Source organism: Schistocerca americana, chromosome 1 (genome assembly GCF_021461395.2).
Source record: "Schistocerca americana isolate TAMUIC-IGC-003095 chromosome 1, iqSchAmer2.1, whole genome shotgun sequence".
NCBI lineage: Eukaryota > Metazoa > Arthropoda > Insecta > Orthoptera > Acrididae > Schistocerca > Schistocerca americana.
Genome location: NC_060119.1, coordinates 639,813,389 through 639,838,550, shown reverse-complemented (window position 1 = coordinate 639,838,550; position 25,162 = coordinate 639,813,389). Strand labels below are relative to the sequence as shown.

The 25,162-nt window shown below is 42.0% G+C and overlaps 1 protein-coding gene across 3 annotated transcripts in view; it reads left to right on the top strand.

The window, feature by feature from the left end:
- Positions 1–25,162, top strand: part of LOC124607668 (leukocyte tyrosine kinase receptor) — a 915,076-nt gene that overhangs the window by 362,817 nt on the left and 527,097 nt on the right. For all 3 annotated transcript variants that reach the window (XM_047139925.1, XM_047139923.1, XM_047139924.1), the window contains exon 3: positions 8,866–8,996. In XM_047139925.1, coding sequence (XP_046995881.1) covers positions 8,866–8,996 — 131 coding nt within the window. The remainder of the gene's footprint in view (positions 1–8,865; positions 8,997–25,162) is intronic.

Here is a 25,162-nt window from a genome sequence, read left to right as displayed (position 1 = left end):
TCGATGGAATTTGATAGGTGTCAGCGGAATCCGCACAGAACCAATGACGATAAACAAAGAAAGAGATCGAAAGAAAAAGAATGGGGTTAGCATCTTTGACCAGTAATCCAAATGTCCTGGGTCCCGGATTTGAACATAGCCACTGCTTAAATTTTCAATAAAACCCATCAACAATTGAGGCCTAAGACTTCCGGCACCAGAAGGCACCCTCGTCTTCCAATGGTCTTGTCAAAGAGGGAGGAGACGTAGACAAAGGTTCATGCCACTCTCGCGTTCTTAGAGTGGGATATTGCAACTAAAATGCGGAAGAATCAGCAATGATCTACAGCATGAGGATACAGAAGGCAATGGAATATACAGAATTAAAGACACATAATATGTGTCCATAGGACATGAAACCTGTAATTGGGAAAAATGTCATGATGATCTCTCCACTGGCAGAAGATTTCGAATTATCTCCCACTCACATGGCTGCCAAGAGGGAGTTGCCCATGAGAAGAAGATGGAATAACCAACCAAGAGATAAAATTCTACGAGTCAGGGAGTGGAAAGTCAGAAGTATGAACGAGGTAGGGAAGCTAGAAAATCTGAAAAGGAAAATGCAAAGGCTCAATTTAGATATAGGAGGGTCAGTGAATTGAAATGGAAGAAGACAAGGATCTCGTATTAGATGAATATTCGGTACCATCAAAAGCAGCACAAAATAATATAACGGGAGTAAGATTCGTCACGGACAGGAAAACAGGGCAGAGCGTGAGTAACTGTGAACACTTCAGTGATAGAGTTGTTCTCATCAGAATCGACAGCAAACCAACGCCGACAACAATAGTTCAGTAATGCCGACGTCGAAATTAGAAGACGATGAGGTCCAGAAAATATTTAAGGATATTGACATGCTATCTAATGATCACGTAGTATTGGAATGTGGTTGTAGGGGAAGGAGTAGAAGAAAGGATTACGGAAGATATGGGCTTGGTAGTAGGAATCAGAGAGGAGAAAGATTGAGTTCTGCAATAAATTTCAGCTAGTACTAGCGAGTACTCTATTCAAGAATCACAACACCAGGAGGGATACGTGGAAAGGGCCCGCAGACAGAGGAAGATTCCACCTGGATTACATCATGATCAGACAGAAATTCCGAAAGCACATATTGGATTGTAGGGCGTACCTACGAGCAAATATAGACTCAGATCACAACGAGTAATGATGAAGAGTAGACTGAAGTTTAACAGAATCATTCGGAAGAATCAGTGTGGATGGATGTGGTATACTGAAGTAGTGATGACTGATGAGACGCCACTGAAGTTCGCTAAAAATGTGGATACTGCTATAAGAATAACAAAGTAGGCAGTTCAGTTGACGAGGAATGGATATCTTTAACAAGAGCAATCACAGTAGTTGGAAAGAAAGACATAGGTACAAAGAAGGTAACTCCGAAGAAACTATGGGTAACAGAAGAAATAGTTCCAGTGATCGGCGAAAGAGGGAAGTACAAAAATGTCCACGGTTCAAAAATGGTTCAAATGGCTCTGAGCACTATGGGACTTAACATCTGAGGTAATCAGTCCCCTAGAACTTAGAACTTCTTAAACCTAACTAAGCTAAGGACATCACACACATCCATTCCCGAGGCAGGATTCGAACCTGCGACCGTAGCGGTCGCGCGGTTACAGACTGAAGCGCCTAGAACCCCTCGGCCACAACGGCCGGCAATGTTCACGGAAAGACAGGAACACAGCAATACAAATCGCTTAGGAATGAAATACATAGGATGGTAGGATATGTGTTAAGACATCATGGAATAACTTCCATACTAGACGGAGTTGAAGAAGGTAAAATCTGTAGAGGAAGACAGAGACTGGAGTACATACAATAAATAGTTGGAGACGTAGGTTGCAAGTGCTACTCTGAGATGAACAGGTTAGCACAGGAGTAGAACTCGCATCAAAGCAGTCAGAAGCCTGATGACTATTTTAAAAAATTAAAAATAACTTTCAACAACCTCTAATGTGTGATGCTAAAAGAGAGAAGTTACGCATCACAAAATTCCCAGAGAAGTTGACGAAGATATTGCCACGCTCTTCACATATATCTAATAACAGCCATAATAGCAAATTTAAAAAATTTGGCCTCATACAGAGACGTGAAGACAAACGTCCCTTCACGTCCGCTCTTCAAGACAATCAGATACTACCAGCAGTCTTCATAATCTATGGCTACCTCCAAATATTTGGATTTTTCTTTTTTCTTGTTTTTTAATTTTTTTAGATTGAAATTTTTAACTCTTAATTATATACGGTATGTCCGTAGCGCCATGGAAGCGAGATAGGTGATGATTTCCCGCCTGTGTGATTCGAGATACGAAACAAGTGGCCGATAATGTCCAACAAAACGCATTATCATTTGCACGATAAATAGTAATTACATGGAAAGTCAGTTAACGTTCACATCGCAAATTAATTGTAAATATGGGGAATCGAACCCGGCTCATGTTGTTGTTGTGGTCTTCAGTCCTGAGACTGGTTTGATGCAGCTCTCCATGCTACTCTATCCTGTGCAAGCTTCTTCACCTCCCAGTACCTACTGCAACCTACATCCTTCTGAATCTGCTTAGTGTATTCATCGCTTGGTCTCCCTCTGCGATTTTTTTAAAAGTACAATGATGTGAATTAGAAATTCCTACCCACCACCTTTTACACATTACAACAATAAAAATTCTACTACGAAATGGAAGGACTTGTCAAGGAACAACTTCTTCAGTTTGTTTTCAAATTTTACTTTGCTGTCTGTCAGACGTTTTGTATCACTGAGTAAGCTATCAAAAGCTTTAGTTGCGGCATTGTGCACCCCTTTTGTACAAAGACAACCTTAATGTGGAACAATGAACGACAATTTTCGTCCTAGTGTTGTAATTATGTACATCATTGTTCCTTTCTAACTGCAGTGGATAATTTACAACAAATTTCGTAAGGGAATAAATATACTGTGAAGCAGTACTCAGGATGTAGAATTCCTTAAACAGATGACTACAAGATGATCGTGCGTGAGCGCCACAGATTATTCTAACAGCATGTTATTGAGAAATGAAGACTTTCATTCTTAATGTCGGATGTATCAGTGAGAGACGTATGTCGGGTTCCTCTTGTGAGTGTAGTTGCATTACTCTGTTTTCACGTTTTGGTGACTACATATAACAGCCTTTTTCACTGGTGTTAAAATATTTACACTGTATCCGAATATCCTAAACGGTGCATACTTTGACCGATTTTCAGATTGAAATGTGATTATTGTGATCTTTTTTCTTTTAATTATGATATTTATGGTAGTGAACATAGGGGCTTATACGAAAGCATGACGTACAAATTATTACAATACATTCTATAAAACGCAGTAGAAGTTATGAAAGAATAGTGGGTCGTAAAAGTTAGCATGGATATGGGGACACGTTGACCGGCCTACACTTCCACCACAACTGCCAACTACCATTCCGTTTGTGGTCGATATTTCAAAAACACATCAAAACTTTGACCAACCAGAAATATATACACCGATCTAAAGTTTTCTTAAGTGCTTTAATAAACCTCGTAAAGGATACATAAATCGAATAAACGTAAATGTCGTGTGACTAGGGCCTCCCCGTTGGGTAAACCGTTCGCCAGGTGCAAGTCCTTCAGTTTGACGCCACTTCGGCGACTTGCGCGTCGATAGGGATGAAATGATGACAATTAGAACAACACAACACCCAGTTCCTGAGCGGAGAAAATCTCTGACCCAGCAGGGAATCGAACCCGGCTCATGTTGTTGTTGTGGTCTTCAGTCCTGAGACTGGTTTGATGCAGCTCTCCATGCTACTCTATCCTGTGCAAGCTTCTTCATCTCCCAGTACCTACTGCAACCTACATCCTTCTGAATCTGCTTAGTGTATTCATCGCTTGATCTCCCTCTGCGATTTTTACCCTCCTATACTAAATTGGTGATCCCTTGATGCCTCAGAACATGTCCTACCAACCGATCCCTTCTTCTAGTCAAGTTATGCCACAAGCTTCTCTTCTCCCCAATCCTATTCAATACTTCCTCATTAGTTATGTGATCTACCCATCTAATCTTCAACATTCTTCTGTAGCACCACATTTCGAAAGCTTCTATTCTCTTCTTGTCCAAACTATTTATTGTCCATGTTTCACTTCCATACATGGCTACACTCCATACAAATACTTCCAGAAATGACTTCCTGACATTTAAACGTATACTCGATGATAACAAATTTCTCTTCTTCGGAAATGCTTTCCTTGCCATTGCCAGCCTACATTTTATATCCTCTCTACTTCGACCATCATCAGTTATTTTGCTCCCCAAATAGCAAAACTCCTTTACTACTTTAAGTGTCTCATTTCCTAATCTAATTCCCTCAGCATCACCCGACCTAATTTGACTACATTCCATTATCCTTGTTTTGCTTTTGTTGCTGTTCATCTTATATCCTCCTTTCAAGACACTATCCATTCCGTTCAACTGATCTTCCAAGTCCTTTGCTACCTCTGACAGAATTACAATGTCATCGGCGAACCTCAAAGTTTTTATTTCTTCTCCATGTATTTTAATACCTACTCCGAATTTTTCTTTTGTTTCCTTCACTACTTGCTCAATATAGAGATTGAATAACATCGGGGAGAGGCTACAACCCTGTCTCACTCCCTTCCCAACCACTGCTTCCCTTTGATGTCCCTCGACTCTTATAACTGCCATCTGGTTTCTGTACAAATTGTAAATAGCTTTTCGCTCCCTGTGTTTTACCCCTGCCACCTTCAGAATTTGAATGAGAGTATTCCAGTCAACATTGTCAAAAGCTTTCTCTAAGTCTACAAAAGCTAGAAACGTAGGTTTGCCTTTCCTTAATCTAACTTCTAAGATAAGTCGTAAGGTCAGTATTGCCTCACGTGTTCCGATATTTCTACGGAATCCAAACTGCTCTTCCCTGAGGTCGGCTTCTGCTTGTTTTTCCATTCGTCTGTAAAGAATTCGCGTTAGTATTTTGCAGCCGTGACATATTAAACTGATAGTTCGGTAATTTTCACATCTGTCAACACCTGCTTTCTTTGGGATTGGAATTATTACATTCTTCTTGAAGTCTGAGGGTATTTCGCCTGTCTCATACATCTTGCTCAGCAGATGGTAGAGTTTTGTCAGGACTGGCTCTCCCAAGGCTGTCAGTAGTTCTAATGGAATGTTGTCTACTCCCGGAGCTTTGTTTCGACTCAGGTCTTTCAGTGCTCTGTCAAACTCTTCACGCAGTATCATATCTCCCATTTCACCTTCATCTACATCCTCTTCCATTTCCATAATATTGTCCTCAAATACATCGGCCTTGTATAGACCCTCTATATACTCCTTCCACCTTTCTGCTTTCCCTTCTTTGCTTAGAACTGGGATCCATCTGATATTCATACAAGTGGTTCTCTTTTCTCCAAAGGTCTCTTTAATTTTCCTGTAGGCTGTATCTATCTTACCCCTAGTGAGATAAGTCTCTACATCCTCACATTTGTCCTCTAGCCATCCCTGCTTAGTCAATTTGCACTTCCTGTCGAACTCATTTTTGAGACGTTTGTATTCCTTTTTGCCTGCTTCATTTACTGCATTTTTATATTTTCTCCTTTCATCAATTAAATTCAATATTTCTTCTGTTACCCAAGGATTTCTACTAGCCCTCGTCTTTTTACCTACTTGATCCTCTGCTGCCTTCACTACTTCATCCCTCAAAGCTACCCATTCTTCTTCTACTGTATTTCTTTCCCCCCTCCTTGTCAATTGTTCCCTTATGCTCTTCCTGAAACTCTGTACAACCTCTGGGTTAGTCAGTTTATCCAGGTCCCATCTCCTTAAATTCCCACCTTTTCGCAGTTTCTTCAGTTTTAATCTACAGCTCATAACCAATAGATTGTGGTCAGAGTCCACATCTGCCCCTGGAAATGTCTTACAATTTAAAACCTGGTTCCTGATTAAGTTGTGCTCTGAGCAAAATTCTACCAGGCGGCTTCCTCTTTCGTTTTTACCCGCAATCCATATTCACCTACTATGTTTCCTTCTCTCCCTTTTCCTACTGACGAATTCCAGTCACCCATGACTATTAAATTTTCATCTCCCTTCACTATCTGAATAATTTCTTTTATTTCTTCACACATTTCTTCAATTTCTTCGTCATCTGCAGAGCTAGTTGGCATATAAACTTGTACTACTGTGGTAGGCGTGGGATTCGTATCTATCTTGGCCACAATAATGCGTTCACTATGCTGTTTGTAGTAGCTTACCCGCATTCCTATTTTCCTATTCATTATTAAACCTACTCCCGCATTACCCCTATTAGATTTTGCATTTATAACCCTGTAGTCACCTGACCAGAAGTCTTGTTCCTCCTGCCATCGAACTTAACTAATTCCCACTATATCTAACTTTAACCTATCCATTTCCCTTTTTAAATTTTCTAACCTACCTGCCCGATTAAGGGATCTGACATTCCACGCTCCGATCCGTAGAACGCCAGTTTTCTTTCTCCTGATAACGAAATCCTCTTGAGTAGTCCCCGCTCGGAGATCCGAATGGGGGACTATTTTACCTCCGGAATGTTTTACCCAAGAGGATGCCATCATCATTTAACCATACAGGAAAGCTGCATGCCCTCGGGAAAAATTACGGCCGTAGTTTCCCCTTGCTTTCAGCCGTTCGCAGTACCAGCACAGCAAGGCTGTTTTGGTTAGTGTTACAAGGCCAGATCAGTCAGTCATCCAGACTGTTGCCCCTGCAACTACTGAAAAGGCTGCTGCCCCTCTTCAGGAACCACACATTTGTCTGGCCTCTAAATAGATACCCCTCCGTTGCATCTACGGTACGGCTATCTGCATCGCTGAGGCACGCAAGCCTCCCCACCAGCGGCTACGTCCATGGTTCATGGGATTGGCATAGGATTTGCATTCTGTCGCGCTGACCTTTTTTTTTTAATCTAATATTTAGTTCGCTTTTGTTCGTTGCATCTGCTCGGGGCGGACGTTGTAAGACATCCGTTTAAGTTCGTTGTTGATCGATTAGCTCAGTTTTCTTTTTATTACAGAGGGCTGTTAACCCTCTGACCGAACACGCTGAGCTACCGTGCCGGCTGGACCACTCAGCTACTGGGGACGAACATGAATCGAATAAAGTGATCCGTAACGAGTTTGTTTGCGTGCTCATCGTTCGCAGCAAGTACAGAAATACTTCTTTTGTGAATAAAAACCACCTTTTCATGTGCATAGGATTTTATTTCTCCCAGACGTGTTTCACCTTTTTAACTTTCCCAAGGCACCATTAGTGGGATCTAGAATGATACAGTTTTGTTTTGATATGTATCAGTTATGGATTATAAATAAGTAATTACTTACTTACATAAAAGGCGGGACGTGAACTGTATCATTCTAGATCCCACTGATGATGCCTTAAAATGAAAAGTCGAAACGCGTCTGGGACAAATCAAATACAGTGCAGCAAGAAAAGGCGGTTTCTATTAACAAAACAAATATTAGTGTAATCCATCATCGGAATTATAAGTGTAATGAACGGTTTTAAGGTGGAGTTCCACACACATAGCTCCAAATCAAGTTGAGGATAATTCCTTCAGTTTCATGTATTTTAAACCTAAATCTTTGTTTCAAAACATCCAGTGCAGTTAGAAGTAAGGTTATCTGTTCTTCATTTATCGAATCAATATCTGACACTTGTGGCCAAACAATGTTCGTTCGCAATTTCCGGATATATCTGACATATATTATACCTAAATCACTGCCTGAAACAGAGCAGCTCGCAATTTGAGCGATATATGAATGCCATTTGTTTTTCCTAGTTGTATGCGCATTAACAATTACAAATCGGCACTTGTCTATCTATAGATTCTTAATGTTTGTATTCTTTAGTTCCACACTGTCATTGGCTATTTAATAAAATGAGTATCTGTAATTCTGGGGTTACAATGACAAGTGGTCAATGTAACCCCGAAACTGTGGAATCATGCACATGACCTCAGAAATCTTAATATACTGGTGCATACATACATGTGAACAAAAAACTCAATGATCTGTTTTGATAATTAATCGAGTAACATACAAGTTATGGTTGATTTTCAGGTGAAAGATAGCGATGGTTTTTGCACAACCAGATTTTAACTCATTTTTTTCGTATACAACTGTAAATGCAACGGGTTCGCCAACTGCTGTGCAAGAAAATCGGCACTACGTGGCGCCATCTCGTATGTATTGATCGAACTTTGCTGCCAAACAGTATATTCTAAACATATAGGTAAGAGCCAGCACAAAGCTGTAAACGTTTTGGTGTAGGAGTGGTCAATGTAACCACGATGGTCAAAGTTACAGTTTACGGTGCTGTGAGTCACATGTACCAAAATACTCATAAAATATCTCTAAAAAATTTTTTGGCGGTGGACTCTGGGCTCATCCTGTAGAATCACTTGCTGAAAATGGTGATACTGCATTGGCCTATCAGTTTCCGCTCTGGGCAGCGTGTTTCGGAAGCAACAGACACTGGGGCTGCAAGGTCGCTTAGACAGTGAGTAAGTTGTTGTTGTTTTTTATTTTTTATTTTTTTAGGCATCTTACATTATGCTTTTGGTATTCATGAGATATGGGTGGGCGGTTGTACAACTTTGTATTTTTTTTTTTTTTGTCAGCCAAATATCCCCGTTGGCTGTGTGTGGGACCGGGTAGTTGACAGTTGGGAATATTTTGGAGAGGATTTCCAGTTTTTACGTTCGTCTGACAATCAAAGGAAATCTTGATCGGAGGCGGTAGGAGGCTGGCCTGATAGTTGAATCTCGTCTTTCGGCAGGTGGCGGCGGCACGAGTTCACAATTGGACGCGTCAGCGAAGACTTCCAGCTGGCGCTGGAGGCCGTCACGGCCAATGGGATGCCCTCGCACCTCGCCATCGACAACATCACTGTCATCGACTGCTTCCCAGGTAATCACCGAACACCTACTCGTCTAACAATTTGCCGAGCGTTGCAAAAATTAAAATATGGCACTTCAGTTGTTCTTGCAAGTTAACGAAATTTTCGGTGAACAGTACTGTCACAGTCTAACACATAAATCTGCGACATTCTCTGGTGTGAAAGTTGTTACCATTTGAAAGCTGGAGCGATATTAGCACTCCAAGCGGTGAGAAAGCAGATAGTGACATGTGTCGTAAGATAATGAAAGTTGAACCTAGTTCTACTTAATTAACTAGATAATTGTTAGGTATATTTTTGCGTTCTATGCATTAGTAAATTGTCAAGGACATGGATTATCGTTAAATAATTTATAAACATCCCAATTTCACACCACCAGCAGTCGACCAATGGTGTAAACGCCCAGAAGATGACACCTACGTCGGGTTGAAACCGGTTGGCGGTATAATAATAATAATAATAAATGCGATTAAGACTGTTTTTGAATTTTTGACAAAAGCGTATATGTTGAAGATTCTTGTCGTTTGTGGCTCAGATGAAACAACAATCGTGGAATTGGTTTCTTCCTTTTGCGTAACAGCTTTATTGCTTTTTGACGTTTTATTATGACATCTGTGCGGTTTTCCCTCAGCTACAGGTGTGGTGATTTATGTGATACATTAAATAATATAGGCATTACATTCCATAGAGGTTTCATACGTTCCACATTCAGTGAATTGCACCAGATGTGTAGCAAACAGAACTTCGCGTTGTTGCGTAGATATATGACTTCGTTCTGCGAAAGATCAGATCTTCTAGTGTTTAATGGCAATTTCTCGCTGTTAAAGGAAAATGACATTTTTCAGTAAGTATCTGTATATTACAAATGAATCGCAAATAAACTGTCTGTGATCTAGTTTCATACCTCCCAGAGCCCTTGGGAAACTAAAGAATTACAAATGCAGTATCATTTTTTAGTTATTGTGGATTTTACGGCAATAAACATGCTCTCTATTGTAAAAACTACTTTAGCGATAAATATAAACAATAGTAATAGCACTCGTCCCGCATAGTACTCAGAAGTGTCACTTGCTGGCTTCTTGGAGCGCTGCTATTGCTGTGAGTAACAAAAACCCGACGGAATGTCGCGACTGTTATGTTAGACTGTGTTATTAATATTGTGAGACTTGTGTTTCTCCCAGCGTATACAATGTTCAAATAACTTACGGGGATGGGATAGGGTCGACAACCACCGACATTTCGATAGGAGCACACACTGTCATTTTCATGGCAAAACTGCACACTATAAACACTAGAGCCATCACACAACCAAAGTTGACTGACGTCAGAAGTTATCGAAAGCGAAAATTAATAACCAACGGGTGAGGTAGCATTAACTCTGTCCCTTTCTTGACAAGGGAGAGAGCGGGATTACACGCACAATTTAAACAAAACCTTTATCTCATATTTCAGGAATTGCTTGACAAACCGAGGTTTTAAATTCCTTGCACAGTGCTTACTTTTTTAAAATGAGCGGACGTGCTAACTGTCCAAACATCGGTTTGTCGGCGATGTCACCCGGCTGCATTCCCGCAAGTTTTCTAAACAGTATAAATATTATTGTTACTATCATTATCATTATCGTTATTATTACTAATTTATTGGCTCGCTCCTCTTACAACGGTACTGATACGATGATACGGATTTAAACAACAAAATATCGCTAAGTTAACTATGTCCCACCAGAACCTGCCGAGCGGGTTACGGTTTTCGATCAATCACAACAAAGGACATATACGATAGGTTCGCATGCCGTATGATGGTGGTTTCCACTTTTGCTAGCTACAGGAAGTTGTTAGTTTATTACGTGAAATACCTGATCAGCGGATATTGGGAAATTAATGGAAATAAGTCTGAGTGCTGCTTTACAAAGTAACTGAAAAATTGTACTGAGAGATGTGGAGCGAACACTCAGGGCTGGTTTAAGGCCCAAGCAACAGAAGCTACCGCCTGAGGCGCCAAGCTGTGAGGGGCACTAGCGGTGCCACAAGTGTAAGATTTCTATACAGGGCGTATCACTACACTAGTAGCAGCTGCTTGGGGCACCAAGCTGAGAGGGCTGACAGAGACGCCACAAGAGTAAGATCTCTATGCAGGGTGTATCACATTATTAGTACCACTCCTTGGGGCACCAAGCTGAGACGGGTGCCAGAGACGCCACAAGTGAAAGATTTGTATACAGGATGTATCACAATATTAGTGACGGCCGCTTGAAGCACTAAGTTGAGAGGGAAGCCAGAGAACAGACAAGTGTAACATTTCTATACAGAATGTGTCACAATATTCGAAGCATCCGCTTGGAGCGCCAAGTTAAGAGGGGTGCCAAAGATGCCACAAGTGTAAAGTTTCTACATAGGACGTTTCACAATACTGGTAGCAGCTGCTTGGGGTGCCAAGGTGAGAAGGGCACCAGAAACACCACAAGTGTAAGAGTCCTATACAGGATGTATCACGGTATTAGAAGTGGGGACATGTGGCGTCAAGCTGAGGGGGCCAGATACGCCACAAGTGGAAAATTTCTATAGAAGATATACCACGGTATTAGTAGTGGCCGCTTGAGGCGCCAAGCTGAGAGGGCCGCCAGAGATGCTGCAACTGTAAGATTCATAAACAGGGTGTATCACATTACTAGCAGAGAATGCTTGGGGCACCAAGCTGAGAGAGGCACCAGAGAAGTCACAAGTGTAAGATTTCTATTCAGGACATATCACAATATTAGTAGCAGCCGCTTGGGGCCCCAAGCTGAGAGGAGCGCCAGAGTCGCCACTAATGTAAGATTTCCATACAAGGTTTATCACAATATTAGTAGCGGCTGCTTGGGGTACCAACTGAGCAGGGCGCCAGGGCCGTCCAAGTGCAGGTTTGCACACAGTGCTTGTTACGATTGATAGGGAAAACTGATGTGGCAGAAAGATGGAAAGGGTGCTAAATGATAAGTCTCGTTTGTGTGAAAAATGCTCTCGAACTGGTCCTGCAAAACCTACATTAATATGTTAGTACTATTGCAGTGACAAAATTACAAGTGCATAACATATTTTTTTTCTTAAAGAGAAAACTCATAATACGTGAAGACACAAAGGAATTAATGACATTAGCTGCTAGTGGGGATTGATTTAAATGAATGGGGAAAATTGGAAATCTGTGTCAGGCCGGGACTCGAACCGGGGTCTCTTGCCGACTGCTGCATCATCTGGACACAGTGGTCATCGCAACTGCACGGACTAGCCTAGCACGCCTCCCATCAGACCCAAATTCTACACTTACCCGCATACTACTAATGTAGTGGCCCTTTCCCGTTATCCTCATTACTTGCGGCGTTTCGCCGATTCCCGTAAGAGTTTGATCATGTTGTGCAGTGGCCAATTGGTCGTCCTTACCTTAATTGTACAGTATACTGGTATATCATTATAAATGACCTTTGCAATTGAGAGCCTGATCTTGTTTAGCAGTTTGTTTTCTAACAGTCACTGCCATGGCTGCACCTCACGTCACTGCAGGATTCCGGGATAATGTGACGACGATGACGTGCAATGATGGTAGTACCGGACCATGGTTGGTTCAAATGGCTTTGAGCACTATGGGACTTAACATCTATGGTCATCAGTCCCCTAGAACTTAGAACTACTTAAACCTAACTATCCTAAGGACAGCACACAACATCCAGTCATCACGAGGCAGAGAAAATCCCTGACCCCGCCGGGAATCGAACCCGGGAACCCGGGCGCGGGAAGCGAGAACGCTACCGCACGATCACGAGCTGCGGACGTACCGGACCATGATATTATAGCCCTTGGCCTTCTTTAGGCGTCACCAGGAACACACAGGGACGTTACCGTAAACAAGTACAGAGGTGTCTATGGAAAACGCATCGCACTGTGAATGCTGTCAGGTCGGTTTTCCATATATTATAAACTGGTCCACTGTGCCCTTGTCAAATGTCACAATAAAATCTCACGATACCCCGACCGTAATGTCCTCACTCCCAGGTGCAACAATATTGTGGTCGACTAATATTTACCGATTCTGTGTTCAAAATAATGCCTCCAGATCCGTTGTAACTACTGTGGCAAGTAATGAGAAGAGTCCTGTGCTGTGTCACCTGTTGGCGTGAGCTTGCTGTCGTGGGCTTGCAGTTCCAGGACGTACACAACTGGTCACTTAATTGTAGGAAGGTGCAAAGTGATAGACTCATGAACTGAAGTTATTACAAACAAACTGTCTGTAGTGCAGTGTTTTAATTATTTACTCCTCAAACTTTTCCATGTTACAAATGGGAGTATCTTATCATATATTAGATCCACCACTAATATGACACAATAACACAGTTGGAATTGTTTGATGCTGAAGGCAGTTCAAACAGAAACATTTATGAAAGGTGCTAAGTACCATCAAATTATTCTAGGTGCTACGTTGTTAGTCACACTCCACAGATCTGCATATAATATTCATTGTGGTCATTCTTTTCCAGGTAAGGTATCACAGACTTTAAGGCTTTCTTCTTTTCATATGTAATTGAATGGGTTGAGGAAATAGATTCAAAGTTAGCACATTGAATGTTTCAAGCATGTTTCATTTTTTTGAGCACATTCACCTTACGGATCCTTTCCATGTCAATGTAACATTCTCTTATTGCTACATGTGTTGCATCTGTTGAATCATATGTGAAGCTGACATCTTTTGAAATGTTCAGCTTCTTTGTAGAGAGTACCTCGTCTAACAACCTTTGCTCCTTCGACCATTTTGCTTAGGTCGCTGGGTACAAATGCCTTCGTCACCGACTTCCTTTTCTCTATCAAGGCAAACTCAGAGTCACAGGGGAAGAAGCTCTGGCACTAACAAGAAACTGTTTTTCTATTCACGTGAACAACTCATTTGCCACCAGGAAAAGAAACAGAAATACCATCTTTCAATTCTTGTTTTGTTCAGCACGGTTGTCACTCCAAACAATAAGGTTTTTCTTCGTTGTTGCCGGCCGCTGTGGCCATGCGGTTCTAGGCGCTTCAGTCCGGAACCGCGCTGCTGCTACGGTCGCAGGTTCGAAACCTGCCTCCGGCATGGATGTGTGTGATGTCCTTAGGTTCGAAAAGGTTTAAATAGTTCTAAGTTCTAGGGGACTGATGACCTCAGATGTTAAGTCCCATAGTGCTCAGAGCCATTTGAACCATCTTCATTGTTATCCCAGTAGTTAACATTTTCAGAATGCATGACGCGATTTCATTTCCGCCCCTACCAGCGATACTCTCATCTCACATGTGAGGCTGAAGCATATCAATCGATATGCAACAAAATGAAACAAACACAACTGAATACCACATGAAATCTTATGAAATCAGCAGGCAACTTAGCACAATTGCCATCTTGTGGTGGAAAATGTAACCACTTGGAACTCTCGGTGGACATAGCACTTTTCACACGTAATCGTCCGGTCCGGTATCCTGCATCTTTCAAACCTCTTATCACATTTTTTATGAATTCGGGATTTAGCACCTTTCTAAAGTTAAGTATCCAATTATAAATACGCAGTACTGACGTACTTACAGAGTAAGCCTGTATTTCTCTACACAGTGTATCACTCTGTGGCACCGCGAAGCAATTTCAGTTCAGTAAGAGATACGATACAGTTCAAGGCTAATTCACATCAAGGCTCGATCCTCTAAATGTTCAGATCTGATACCGTGCACACGCATTGTTCATTCACTGATTTGCGTCCATTGCATACGCGGAAACTATCTTCGTACATCGTTGAATATAAGAGCAGCATCAGATCACAGTTCACGCTATATTAATCACTGTTTTTCTGTAGTTCGCACTGATAAGAAGCACATATTAATTAAAACATTTGATCCGTATCTTTATGGATCAATTCAACAATTAGCATCTCGTCATGACGGATAGTATCGCTCGATTGTTCAGTTTCGATGGTCGACAACAGGCTCCCTTGTAGTAAATATGCTTACAGATACATTAAAATGCGTTATGTTCAGATCCTTGGTTCAGACAGATATACAATTTAAACTGATCGACAATTGCTGATAGATATGTAGAGATACCTGTGCGGGAGGCCTGCGGAATGAAGCTGAATACTAGGGAGTAAGATTAACACGTATTTATTACTAACAACGGAACGCACAGAAAGCTTGCTTGCATACAATACTATCGTTCACAGCCTAACCTCCTTGTTCACAGCCAAGTGAGGACGGCTCGAGTCACAAAGATATTCCTCCATGCGGAGGGAGGGTGAACTAATAACGCTGCCAAAAAGTCTTATTTATTAATACACTACTGACCATTAAAATTGCTACACCACGAAGATGACGTGCTACGAACGCGAAATTTAACCGACAGGAAGAAGATGCTGTGATATGCAAATGACTACCTTTTCAGCGCATTCACACACGGTTGGCGCCTGTGGCGACACCTACAACGTGCTGACACGAGGAAAGTTTCCAACCGATTTCCCATACGCAAACAGCAGTTGACCGGCGTTGACTGGTGAAACGTTGTTGTGATGCCTCGTGTAAGGAGGAGAAATGTGTACCATCACGTTTCCGACTTTGATAAAGGTCGGATTGTAGCCTACAGCGATTGCAGTTTATCGTATCGCGACATTGCGCGTTGGTCGAGATCCAATGACTGTTAGCAGAATATGGAATCGGTGGGTTCAGGAGGGTAATATGGAACGCCGTGCTGGATCCCAACGGCCTCGTATCACTAGCAGTCAATATGACAGGCATCTTATTTGCATGGCTGTAACGGATCGTGCAGCCACGTCTCAATCCCTGAGTCAACAGATGGGGACGTTTGCAAGACAACAAACATCTGCACGAACAGTTCGACGACGTTTGCAGCAGCATGGACTATCAGCTCGGAGACCATGGCTACGGTTATCCTTGACGCTGCATCACAGACAGGAGCGCCTGCGATGGTGTACCCAACGACGAACCTGGGTGCACGAATGGCAAAACGTCATTTTTTCGGATGAATCCAGGTTCTGTTTACAGCATCATGATGGTCGCATCCGTGTTTGGTGACATCGCTGTGAACGCACATCGGAAGCGTGCATTCGTCATCACAATACTGGCGTATCACCCGGCGTGATGGTATGGGGTGCCATTGGTTACACATCTCGGTTACCTCTTGTTCGCATTGATGGCACTTTGAACAGTGGACGTTACATTTCAGATGTGTTACGACCCTTGGCTCTACCCTTCATTCGAACCCTGCGAAACCCTACATTTCAGAAGCATAATGCCCGACCGCATGTTGTAGGTCCTGTACGGGCCTTTTTTTCGATACAGAAAAACTTTGGACTGCTGCCATGGCCAGCACATTCTCCAGATTTCTCGCCAATTGAAAAAGTCTGGTCAATGGTGACCGAGCAACTGGCTCGTCACAATACGCCAGTCATTACTCTTGATGAACTGTGGTATCGTGTTGAAGCTGCATGGGTAGCTGTACCTGTACACGCCATCCAAGCTCTGTTTGACTCAATGCCCATGCGTATCAAGGCCGTTATTACGGCCAAAGGTGGTTGTTCTGGGTACTGATTTCTCAGGATCTATGCACCCAAATATCGTGAGAATGTAATCACATGTCAGTTCTAGTATAATATATTTGTCCAACTAATACCCGTTATCATCTGCATTTCTTCTTGGTGTAGCAATTTTAATGGCCAGTAGTGTATTATGCTTCATTGATGGTGAGCTCCACACAAATATAGTGAATAAAACAAAATAATAAAAGAAAATATGGTTATATAGGCTCCCTAGAGAGGGTTGTCATTTTTATTGATCACTTACATCAGGTTTGTTATAATGGATTATTTTATCGGTTGTTATCTTATGATTCCAGTAAATTGTGTCTTTCCTTAATTGATACTGCTGTTCCAGCTTAAGATGGATTATTGTGACAGCCTCAACATGGCTTTCCAAGTATCCCTTGGGTGATAGGTTTTTACACCCGAATATAACGTGTGGTACAGTCTCCTTTCGACCATCACACTTCCTGTAGCTATCACCTATTCCTCACTCTGTCAAGCTATACTTCCGGTAGATCCTCGATCGCTATCAGAAATTCTTCAGTTTGTGCCTGTAAACTTGCGCATGTTAACCACTTGTTCGATATTTTTAAATCAATGTTATCCTACCTGAGGTCATTCGGATGTTTCTCGTGGAGTTTTTAAAACATCCTATTATTATCTCTTATTATTATTTATGTCTTTGACCTTGGGACTGTACTGGATGTTTCTACCAGATTGAGTGTTGTGTAATTAATATTTGCGTCTACTGTTGCTTTATGGATTGATGAGTAGTTGTTGTCAAAATACTGCTTCAGATTCCTAAATTGCCCTTCGTACAGCTGCTCAATACCTGTTAGCTTCCTACCTCTTTCCTCATGTGAGATAGGCAGCATTTCTACAGCTTTTTTAGAATTATGGATGCCATACTTCGCAATAATTGCCTATGTTTTCCTCCGTATTACTTCCAGGTCTGTTTTTGTTAAGTTATTGATGCCAAAAGCGTAAGTTAGCACTGAAACTCTTTACATGTTAATGACTTGAAGGTTTTTTTTCCATTTAGTTTAGATTTCAGACTTGAGGGAACTCTGCTGATGTATGTAGTCGTGATGCTTTGTTTTATGGTTTCATGCAACAGACGTCTTTCTTGATGGAGACCCAAATACTTATAGATGTCGCATTCTTTCATAGGTGCGATTATGCTGCAATTGTTCATACCAAATACGGTGGCCTTATATTATTATTATTATCATTATTATTATTATTACTAGCTACACTAGGTCTTCATTTTCGTTTATTGCCTGAGAACACCCCAGATCGCTCGAGAACATTCAAGATCTTCGTAAAAAGGGTCACTCAAAAAATCATAAGAAATATTTGTATTTCACGCTCAAAAATATTCACGAATGCTAAAAAATTCTCTTAACTACTTTTATATCCAGTTAAATATTCGCAATGCCTTGAAATCAAGTGCTCTACAATCACTTATGCAGGCTTTTATAGAACACCGAGAACTTTCCATAGTATTCGAGAACATTCCTAATATTTGATAAGTAATCATGCAGTTGTGATCGCTATCATTCACTCATTGTAACTCTACCTAGTTTACTTCGTCGTTTTGTTTTTTCAGTAATTTCTCTATGTATGCTGGCTGAGGTCAGACTCGATCCTCTTCTCTAATTACTTCTCGTTGCACATCTTTAACTTTTCTTTCAATCTGTTTATTCTCTTTCGGTGAGAAGCTGAACGTGTTTCTTGCTCCTCATCTATTTCATTCTTCGGCCTGGAATCTTACTGACTGGAGTAGAATTGCTTAAATGATGAGTTCCACTTCGAACTGAGCCCGATAACCAGCGAACACGTGTCTGAAGAGTCCCCTGTCGACGGTGGACTACTAACCTGAGTGTCATCCGTCATACGGCTCGACAACCAGGAATGATGGTCTGGGTGCCATTTCTTTTCATAGCAGCACCCCATTTGTTGTCATCTGCGGCACCCTTACAGCAGAGCGGTACGCTCATTTTACGATCCGTTTCGTTGCCCCTTCGTGGGAAAACCTTCTGGGCTTATTTTTCAGAGATTATCCCCCCACCCCTGCACACTGCGAGAGTTTCTATTGCTCGTGTTCGTGCTTCCGAGACCCCACTTGGGCCAGCAGAGTCGCCGGACCTCTCCCCAACTGAGAACGGTCGGCGCATTATGGGCAGAGCCCATCAACCACCTCGGGATTTTGACGATCTATGACGCTAATAGAACATAATTTTGCACTATAGCCCTCAGGAAGACATCCATAAACTCTGTTAATCAATGCTCAGCCGAATAACATCTTGAGTAGGGACAGAGGTGGACCAATGCATTATTGACTTGCTCAATTTGTGAAGCTCTTCCTCTTGAATTAATCACTTTTTTTTAAAATTGTAATCATATGTTTGTCATGGCATCTACCGATTTCCGTCTAATTCGAGTATTTCTTCGTGGTGCGTCTTCTTCTCTTTTTTGTTTTGTTTTGTCTGGATAATTTTCACAAATTTTGTGAAGCATCATTGAAAAATTGAGTTTGTATTAGTTTTCTGTGTGACAACTAAGACTCTTAAGACTAATTAGAGGACGATTAAACATCTCTTGAAATGAAACATTAGCACATTCATACAAAACCTCCACTACACCACTTTTCTAATGCGCTGCATCTGTCTGGATAAGATCATGTAGCACAAAAAGAAGAATCTACAGCAGCAAGCTCAGATACGCCAAACAGCGCATATATGAAATAGACAACATACAACGATTGAACACCGACTCATCGAACTTACCAGCGAAATCGGATTGAACAGAGTAAGAATCAAACACTGACAACGGAACTACCAAAGTGTAAAATCAGTTTCCCAATATTCCAATTTTCCATTATAGTCACCCGCCACATTCAAAAGCAAAATGTATAAAGGAAAAGGACGAAAAATACGACGAAAGAGAGCTGCAAACGGGAGCAGCCAGCTCTATCAAACATGTAAGAAATCCGAGAAAGACATGTACACGTGCTGCACCCGTGGTACAGGGATAGCGTCTTTGATAAGTAATCAAAACGTCCTCCGCCACCGCTTAAATTTTGATTAATAATCAGCATTGGCGGCCGAAGACTTCTGGCATAAGAAGTCACCCTCATTCTGCCAACGGCCTTGTCAGAGATGGCGAAGCAGCGGACAGAGGTTCAGGGCACTCTCTTGTCCTGGGGGTGGGAAACTGCCTCTAAAGGGGGAAGAATCAGCAATAGTCAACGGCATGAGGATCCAGAAGGCAATGGAAACCACTGCATTAAAAACACATAGCGTGTATCCACAGGACATGAGGCAAAAGGTTCCGGAATAGTCCCCAATTTAGATCTCTGGGATGGGACTGCTAAGGGGCAGGTGACGATGAGAAAAAGACTGAATAATCGACGAAAAAAATAACGTTCTAAGAGTCGGGTTATGGAATTTCAGAAGCTTGAATATGGTAAGGAAGATAGAAAATCTCAAAAGGGAAATGCAAAGGCTGAATCTAGATACAGTAGGAATCAGTGAAGTGAAATGGAAAGAAGACAAGGATTTCTGGTCAGATGAGTATAGGGAATATCAAAAGCAGCAGAAAATGGCATAACAGGAGTAGGATTCGTTAAGACTAATTGAGTTCTGTAATAAATTTCAGCTATTAATAGCGAATACTCTGTTCATGAATCACAAGAGGAGGAGGTATACTTGGAAAAGGCCGGATGATACGGGAAGAATTCAGCTAGATTACATCACAGTCAGACTAAGAGTCAGAAAACAGATACTGAACTGTAAGGCGTATCCCGGAGCGGGTATAGACTCAGATCACAATGTAGTTGTGATGAAGAGAAGGCTGAAATTCAACAGGTTAGTCATGAAGAATCAATACGGAAAAATTGGGATACAGAAGTACTAAGGGATGACGAGACATGCTTGAAGTTCTCTAAAGCTATAGATACAGCAGTAAGGAATAGCTCAGTAGGCAGTACAGTTGAAGAGGAATGGACATCTCTAAAAAGGGCAGAAACAGAAGTTGGAAAGAAAAACATGGCTACAAAGACGGTAACTGCAATGAGACCATGGATAACAAAAGAATACTTCAGCTGGTCAATAAAAGAAGGCAGCACAATCAGGAATACATAAATACAAGTCGCTGAGGAATGAAATAAATAGAAAACGCAGAGAAGCTAAGACGAATTGGCTGCATGAAAAATGTGAAGAAATCGAAAAAGAAATGATTGTCGGAAGGTCAGAGTCAGCATACAGGAAAGTCAAAAGAACCTTCGGTGACATTAAAAGAAATGGTGGTAACATTAAGAGTGCAACGGGAATTCCACTATTAAATGCAGAGGATAGCGCGGATAGGTGGAATGAGTACATTAAGGCTTCTATGAGGGGGACGATTTGTCTGATATAATAGAAGTTTTGTGACGGCTCCCAAACCCAAGGTCCTCGGCGGTACTTTTGGGGCAGCCACCGCAAATTGTATAAAGCGTGGATAGTGACCAGGATGAAGCTATGTCTGTTGGCCGAAAAATAATTAATGACAAGAATTGCGCCAGCTAGAATGAAGAGATAACTTATCTTTATTTCTGACGAAACGTGCACCAGCAATACAAGTCCAAGTAATATCCGAGAGTAATCCGTGTACTGAGCCTAGTCGAATACAATAGAAAATATCACACTGCAATGGCTCCGCTATAAACTCCACGAAAGGCTAGCAATAGACAATCAACAATAGACTGTCCGTCTCGGGGCCAGCGCTCCTCCTTATATGCAAAAGGCAGAGGGCGCTGCGGACCCGAGCTTAGCAATGGCGCGACCTCTTCCGTCGGCGGTAACGCCCTGAGACGCCGACGGCCGCGACAGGAACTGTGGCCAGCGATGTCACGGTCAGGGCGCGCGTGCGCGAGTTGGTTGGTTGGTTGGGTCCGTGGATTCAACAAGAAAAAGAAACGAGAGCCGATTTAGATGAGACAGAGGATCCAGTATTAGAATCAGAATTTGAGAGAGCATTAGAGGACTTAATATCAAATAAGGCAGAAGGTATAGATAACATTCCATCATAATTTTTAAAATCATTGGGGGAAGTGGCAACAAAACGACTATTCACGTTGGTGTGTAGAACGCATGAGTCTGGCGACGTACCATCTGACTTTCGGAAAAGCGTCATCCACACAATTCCGAAGATGGCAAGAGCTGACAAGTGCGAGAATTACCGCACAATCCATCAAAGTTGCTGACAAGTATAATATAAGGAAGAATAAAAAAAGTCAGGATGTGCTAGATGACGATCAGTTTGGCTTTAGAAAACGTAAAGGTACCAGAGAGACAATTCTGACGTTGATGTTGACAGTGGAAGCAAGACTAAAAATCACGTTCATAGGATTCGTCGAGCTGGAAAAAGCGTTCGAGAATGTAAAATCGTGCAAGATGATCGAAATTCTTAGAAAAATAGGGTTAAGCTATACGGAGAGACGGGTATTATACAATATGTACAAGAGACAGGTGGGAATAATAAGAATGGACGACTAATAACGAAGCGCTAGTACTAAAAAGGGTGTAAGACAGGGATGTAGTTTATCCCCAATACTGTTCAGTCTGTAAATCGAAGAAGCAGTGATGGAAATCGGAGAAAGACTCAGGAGTGGAATTAAAATTCAAGGTCAAAGGATATCAGTGATACGATTCACTAATAACATTGCTATCCTGAGTGAAAGAGAAGAAGAATTACATTATATTCTGAATGGTATGAACAGTCTAATGAGTACAGGATGTAGACTGAGAGTAAAACGAAGAAAGACGAAATTAATGAGAAGTAGCAGAAATGAGAACAGCGAGAAACTTAACACCTGGCTTGATGGTCATGACTTAGATGAAGTTAAGGAATTCTACTACCTAGGCAGCAAAATAACCAATCACATAGACCTTAATTTGACGAAGAAATTTCTGAGAATGTACATCTGGAGCACAACATTGTATGGTAGTGAAACATGGAATGTGGGAGAACCAGAACAGAAGAGAATCGAAGCATTTGACATGCGGTGCTACAGGAGAACGTTGAAAATTAAGTAGACTGATAAGGTAAGGAATGAGGAGGTTCTGTACGGAATAAGAGAGAATAGGAATATGTGGAAAACAACGACAAGGAGAAAAGACATCTGTTCAGGCATCAGAGAATGACTTCCACGGTACTAGAGGGAGTTGTAGAGGGCAAAAATTGTAGAGGAACACATAGATTGGAATAGATCCACCAAACAATTGAGGACGTAGGCCGCAAGAGGTACTTGAGATGAAGAGGTGGACACAGGAGAGGAATTCGCGGCGGGTCGCATCAAACTAGTCAGAAGACTGATGACCCACAAAGAAAAAGTACAAGGAAGGGGAAAGAAAGTTGTTGCATCCGGCTTACGACTACAATGTATACGAGATCGAGCAGTCAAGAATTGTAAGTGCCGTTAAATGGCACGATAGAAGATTAGGTAAAATAAAGTGGATATATTTCAGTGTATGGAATAGAAGGGACCGGGCAAGGGGCAAAGGTTACCAGGTGTATCCCAGTCTACGTGGACGAACAACAAGTAAGTGGGGAATGGAATGGGAGGCACCTGTGTAATGTCCTCAACACGTTGCAAGTGTCAGTCTTGGTCAGAACAGTGTTCAATGCGTTATGTGGAAACTAACTGAATTCGAACTTGGGAAAATTGTTGGTGCTCGTATTGTACGTGCTTCCGTCACCAAGGCAGCCAAAGAGTTTGGTGTTTCAAGAAGCACCGTATCGAAGATTTATACCGCATACAGCGAAAGCGAAAAACGTGGTTCCCTAAGTCACAACACGGACGAAAGTGTGGATTGAGTGAACGTGACGAACGGACATTGAAGAGGATTGTGTCGAACTTAAGAGGAAGAGAGTTCGAAGGGAGCTCCATAAACTGGGATTGGAGGTAGAACTAGAATTCCATAACTACACATCAGTAATGCAAATGCCCGTAAAAGTAAAACGTTGAACCGAACCATAATACCTGAACTATGGAGCAAAGGAAGTTAAGTCATTTAATCAGGTAAGTCTTCTCTCACACTTTCCAATTGCTGTACGCCACCCCAAGTCTCTGACGCAGGCTTCTTGCTACCAAAAGTGAAACATGGCGAGGATTCGCTGAGGATTTGGACAGCCACATTGTGGTATTCCATGGACCGCATGGTTAAACAGCAAGGTCGCTTTACTGCCAAGGATTGTGTAACTATCTTGGATGATCAGATCTATCCAAGGTACAATGTTTCTTTCCCAATGACGATGTTGAATTTCAAGATGGCAGGGGCCCAGTTCACACAGCTCACATTTTTCAGGACTGGTTTTGTGAGCACGAGGATGAAATGTCGCATCCTTGCCTGGGCTTCAGAGTCACTAGATCTCACTATAATTGAACCTTTGCGGTCCACTTTGGCGAGAAGAGTGCGAGATCGCTACTTCCCTTACCTGTTTTGATGGGCGATTGGTACAAGATACTCTTGGAGACCATGTAGGATCTATATTTATCCGTTCGGATATGACTCTAAGCTTTTATGAATGCTATCGCTTTTCTTACATCGTCTCATGCGTGGTAATATATCGTGTTTTGTTTCAATATTTTTCTCCATCCACTGCGTTAAAGGTAAAAGAAAAAGGCAAGTCAGTTTTCATACAACGAATTCCACTCATGTATTCTAAGTTGCAGTTCAGCTTCAATTTGATCTAATTTCCGGTAAGATTTAGAGTCCACTATGACTGTCAAAAAAAAACAAGGGCTAACATTCCAGTGTTACGGAGTGAATTTAAAATAATTGTGTTCCACAAAAGTCAACTGTATGTAGATCAACCACAAAACTTAATAGTTTTTGCACCGGAAAGGAAAACACAAAATGTACCTTACAATAACATACACTGAGATAAAAAACTCATGGGATACATGTTACTATCGTGTAGGACCTCCTTTCGCCCGGTGTAGCGCAGAAACTGGACGTGGCATGGACTAACAAGTAAGCACAGCCCATACCATTACGGAGCCACCATCAGCTTACACAGTGCCTTGTTGACAACTCGAGTCAATGGCTTCGTGAGCTCTGAACAACCCTCGAAGCTTACCATCAGTCTTACCAACTGAAATGAAGACTCCACTGACCAGGGGAAGGTTTTCCAGTTGTCTAGGATCCAGTCGATATGCTCACGAACCCAGGAGAGGCGCTGCAGGCGATGTCGTACTGTTAGCGCCGGTCATCTGCTGCCATAGCCCATTAACGCCATATTTCGCCGCTGTGTCGTAACGGATACGTTCGTCGTAAGTCCCAAACTGATTTCTGCGGTTATTTCACGCATTGCTGCTTGTTTGTTAGCACTGACAACTCTACGCAAACGCCGCTGCTCTCGGTCGTTAAATGAAGGCCGTCGGCCACTGAGTTGTCCGTGGTGAGAAGCAATGCCTAAAATTTATTATTCTCGGTGTATTCTTGACACAGTGGATCTCAGAATATTGAATTCCCTATCTATTTCCGAAACGGAATGTCTAGCTCCAACTACCATTCCGCGTTCCAGGTCTGTTAAGTTCCTTCGTGCGGCCATAAT